Source organism: Benincasa hispida, chromosome 12 (genome assembly GCF_009727055.1).
Source record: "Benincasa hispida cultivar B227 chromosome 12, ASM972705v1, whole genome shotgun sequence".
NCBI classification, from domain to species: Eukaryota; Viridiplantae; Streptophyta; class Magnoliopsida; order Cucurbitales; family Cucurbitaceae; genus Benincasa; species Benincasa hispida.
The window spans coordinates 57,017,502-57,022,331 of NC_052360.1; the positions used below are offsets into that span (position 1 = coordinate 57,017,502).

Genomic DNA, 4,830 nt, shown 5'->3' on the forward strand with positions numbered 1-4,830 from the left:
TTCCAAACACTCCCTAGTTGATTGTTTCTCTAATGGTAGTTTTGAAACGTTGATGAAAGTTCAAAGTGAATATTGCAACTTTTGAAAATATAGAGGTATTTTCTAAATATATAACTAAACATAACAAGGCAAAGATTAATTAACTGGACTCCTATTTTGCAACTTGAGACTAGAACGAGTCGATAATAGGCATGTACATAGGCTAATCTCATTATACAAGTTAGCTAATTTAATTAGCTAGCTATGTAAATTTAAACTTATAAAACCCACTTATGCAAATAATAAACTCAAAACACATTACATAATTAGAGAATTCTACAACTCATTATAACTCCTTCATTTGCACAATCAAAATATTGAATACATGAATTCAGGCTACTCAATTCTTAACTTACTAAAACAATGACACGTTTACATGTTTTAGTCCTAATTCATTCCAACTCTTCTGGGAAATATCATTCAATTATTCTCGACTAAGGTCTCTACAATAATGCTAGAAGTTTTAACACTTATTTCATTGAAGTAAAATGAATATATGTAATAGATACAAAGCTGAAATAGTAGCCGACAAGGTGCGAGACCAGTGCTTATGAATGCTACGTACATTATATTCATGGCATTTTTAGTGGACATTACGAGTAATCAACCCTTCAAATATAGTAAAGAGGTCCTTGTTATCCGGGCCAAATATCTCATCAGCCTTCCGAAGGGTCTCCTAAAATATCGAGAAAAAAAACGATTCATCAATGTTTAACTGTGTGCATGTTCGTGTGTGTGCGCACGTGCAAGGAGAGACAGAGGACAGTACCTCTTTTGTTTGCTTGTGGGCATTCAACTCTTTAACATTGGTTAGGAATGAACTGAACTGCTCATAAGACAACCGGCTCCTACAGCAAAGGGGCAAAGTAGAAACATTAACAATGACCAAATGGAAAATTAGCAAGCACGTGCAAAATAGGAGGAAACATCTTTTAAGGAATTGGATTTTTTCTTTTTTGAGTGATAAATAGCAGTTGGTTGTCAAAAGTAGCAAGAAAGTTGGGAAAAGATTATAACGAAACCACCACAATATGGCTATTTTATAATAATTGTTGGATGTGGATTCAAAGATCTCAATACCCCATTAACAACCAATTGATATAAACTCGAGGTACTTCTCACTTTACATCTAACAGTGAAGAACTGTCAGCCACGTTGAGTATTCTTTTTGATTTTGAAATTGTTTAGATTTTGTTTAGTTGTTCAAGATCACTTTCAATTGTTTAATGTTCAAGCTCTATGCCCATACTAGTTCTTACCTCACTTGGCGGAAGAATTCTTTCCCATCAACTCGCGTTCGTCCTGAAACAATTAATAATAAATATAAACGTAATCAAAACATTCAATAAGCAATAGTCGGTTACATTCTTCAAATGCAACGAACTGTGTGTTGGTGGGTACACAATCATATAAGGGATGCTGCTTGGCTCACTTTTAGTTAATAAAAGTGTTGTTAAACCTAGCTGCCATGTTTAGAGAATGATGGGTGATGCATAATATGATCTTTAGAAATGAAATTTAGATGGGTGCATTTCTACTTAAAAATTGAACTGGCTCCACGCAAGAAAAGCCATTCAGAAAGCTCCTTACATCTAAAACAGAATTACAGTACCACCTGCTCAGAGAAAACAAGCTTCAACTTTTGTAATTATGGAAATAGTACGCATCACATTTATTTCTGTCCATTAGCTAGTTCAATCATCAATGCTTGATACCCAGGAAGACTACTGAAAGAAAAACCTCATTAACATAATATATAGATAAGAAAGATAAAAGGAAAGAAAACACTAAAATATTACCCAATGAGAATTATGCTATAATCGACCCGTGCTTTTTTTTTCTTTTTTTTTTTTTTTCAAATTTGCATTTGCCAAATTGCCAGACCAAATACACCCACCAATTCCTAAAGATATCCGAATGTACAAGCAATAGAATTCGAAACGGCGTTTTAGGAACAAACCAGTATGAGGTCCTCCATGAGGGCTTGAAACTGAACTGTGATTTCCAGCGGACGAATACATCGAGGTCCTATCAAACATCCCCCTTGAGACAGAGAATGACATTGAATGACGCTTTGGGGAAACAGGTTTAGATGTTCTCGTAGGAGACACGGATGCAGAAGAAATGGGAGGAGAACCAGGAGGTGTCAGCCGAGGAGTGCTAGTCTGTGATGCTAACAGAAGGCTATTTGATACACGAGGCCTTGAAGTTACCACTGCAACAGAGGGATAAAGAAAAGTGAAAAACCACATAACCAAGCTGAGCGATATAAGTCTGTTTTAAATTTTTTGTTAATTATAAATTATTAAACTTATACCTGTTTCATTGACTATTGGTATTCGTGATTTTATACGTTAGAATTAGCTACAGTTATCGGTTCGTGTATAACATGTAGGGTCCGAGATTAATCGTGGTATGTACTTACCATCTGCCTCATGCTCTTCTTTTACAGAATTCACTGTTTCAGAAGTGTTGCTCTGGACCGATGAGTATTTAGATGGTGGCAATGTCAGATCATCTTCCAAAACATATGAATAGAAAATGTCAAAGTCAGAACCAAGGGCAAACAAATGTAATCAATTGGGTTGTCACAAACAACCACTTATGTGCTTCACAGCTACAAGTCGGCCATGAAAAATTAATTTGAACAATGATATTGTGCAAACACAGAAACTGATTTTGAGTAACTTGTTACCTTCAACAACCGAGGCAGAGGGCAAACTTTCCTGACTCTCTATTTTAACGGCAGCCTCTGAACCTCCTGTGGCTGTCTATAGTAGCACAAAGAAGGTTGAAATCAGAATTCAGATTTTACACAAAATGCCGACAATATTTCATCACACTGCTTCCACCGCTGATTTGATATATATGTTTTGGTTTAAATACTACTCCAGTCCCTATAATTCCAAGTTTTTTTCATTTTGATACTTGTACATATAGTTTTCATCCATATTAGTTCCTGAAATGATCGTTTTAGTTCCTTCTTTTCCTCTTTCATTTCATTTTTTGTGTCACAATTTCAGCACAAGACTACACGCAATAAGTTTTTAAAAGGATGAAGCCATAACTTCGTAATCAAGGGTATTTTTGTTTGGTATAAAATTTGTGAGAATTTTGCCATTGAAATAGCCACTTTGTAGAACTACACAGACCAAGAGAGAATCAAATGAACAAAGTGAAAAGTATAAATACAAAAATTGACGACATAAGAAGGGCCCAAGATGAACGAAAGTTGAAATAACATTAAAACTTTTTTATTCTTTTCTATGGGTTAAACAAAACGTTCTCGAAACACTTAGCCAATATTGGTATTGGATAAAGACAACTTACAGAATTCTCGTCCTCGTGTAGCGACTGCATAAGCGTCTTTCTGAAGACCTCCAGCTGCAAACAATGCAAGAGTCAATCTTCTAACGAATTTTACATATATATGTATCCCTTCTACTTTTGCAGGTTAACTTCGAAGCATTCCACTATTTCCTTCCATCATATGAAAATAAACTTGCGAATTTCTACACTGCGAAGTGATTTTCAACTATTTCAAGTTTAACATAGAAATCGAAAGTCCATATGCCATGTTTATTCAACATAAAAATCGAACGTCCATATGTCATATTTATTCAACCCATACTTCGCACAAAAATCTGACTCTATTGTAACTTCCAAAATTCACATATTCATCGTAATTATAATTAATTCGAAAATGTTAATCCAAACTTAGAGTTTTAAAAAAATATATATATATATCAAAATATACAAACAACAAAACGATTAAAAACTACCGCTATACCTTCGAGACATCTCGAGTGAGTTTCTTCACGGTGTTAGAAAGCGACGCGTTCTCTTGTAACAACGTCTCCTGCAAATTACAATGAGCACAAAGATGCACAATCCAAACCAAAACAAATTACAAACGGCAATCAAAAAGCAAAATGAATCAGGCAGACCTTTTCTTGCTCGGCGCGGGCGAGAATTTCGGATTTCTCGGATAAAGCGGCGTCGAGAGATTCGATCTGCGATTGCAGCTCTGCTATGAGAGCATCCTTCTCGGAAATTTGCGACTGGAGAGCGGAGGATTCGGATTCAAGAGCAGAAACACGCGTCGAGAGAGCAATGGAGGTAATTTTCCGAGCCACATCGAGCTGCTCGAATGGATCTGACGGTAGAACTTCCAGTACTTCCTCGGGAAGACCGAAATTGGCAACACCGGATTCTTCCTCCCTCATTTCTCTCTCCTCCTCTTTTTTCTCTCTCCTTTTCTTTTTTCTTTTTTCTTTTTTTTTTCTTTTTTTATTTTATCGAGTTTGGTGCCACACTATACTACACTATAGCTTGCTAAGCTACGTCGTATGCAATATCATTTTTGCCAATATACTTTCAAATTTGTACAATTTTATCTCTATATTTTTTATGGTTTAATTTCATTTCATATTCTTTTAATAAATTTTAAATTTTGTCCTCGTTGTTGGTTATTGTTGAATTTTTTATAAAATTTTATGTTATCTATTAATATATTTAATGTAAATTTTGAAAACATATTTATATGGTATATTTTCTTACATAAAAATTATTATTATTATTATTTAATCAATTTTGATAAAAATTAACATTGAGTGACTAAATTTAAAATTCTTTTTAAATAAAAAGACTAAAATTAGACAATTAAAAGTAAGAGGACTAAAATTGAACAAATTTAAAATTTAGAGACCATAATGATATTTCTAAACTTTTTTATTTTATTTAAGTTAAAATATATTTTTTTATTAGTACTTTAGAATTTGTTGAATATTT

The 4,830-nt window shown here is 34.0% G+C and overlaps 1 protein-coding gene across 1 annotated transcript; it reads right to left on the minus strand.

Annotated features, from left to right (window-relative positions):
* Positions 1-430: 430 nt before the first annotated feature.
* LOC120068419 (uncharacterized protein At4g15545) lies at positions 431-4,265 on the minus strand. The gene is made up of 9 exons (XM_039020179.1): positions 3,987-4,265; positions 3,830-3,898; positions 3,370-3,423; positions 2,735-2,810; positions 2,465-2,557; positions 2,000-2,254; positions 1,299-1,341; positions 809-887; positions 431-715 (listed from the first exon to the last, which is right to left on the minus strand). The coding sequence occupies exons 1-9, from the start codon at positions 4,263-4,265 to the stop codon at positions 623-625; spliced, it is 1,041 nt and encodes a 346-aa protein (XP_038876107.1). The 3' UTR covers positions 431-622.
* Between the last annotated feature and the right edge of the window lie 565 nt (positions 4,266-4,830).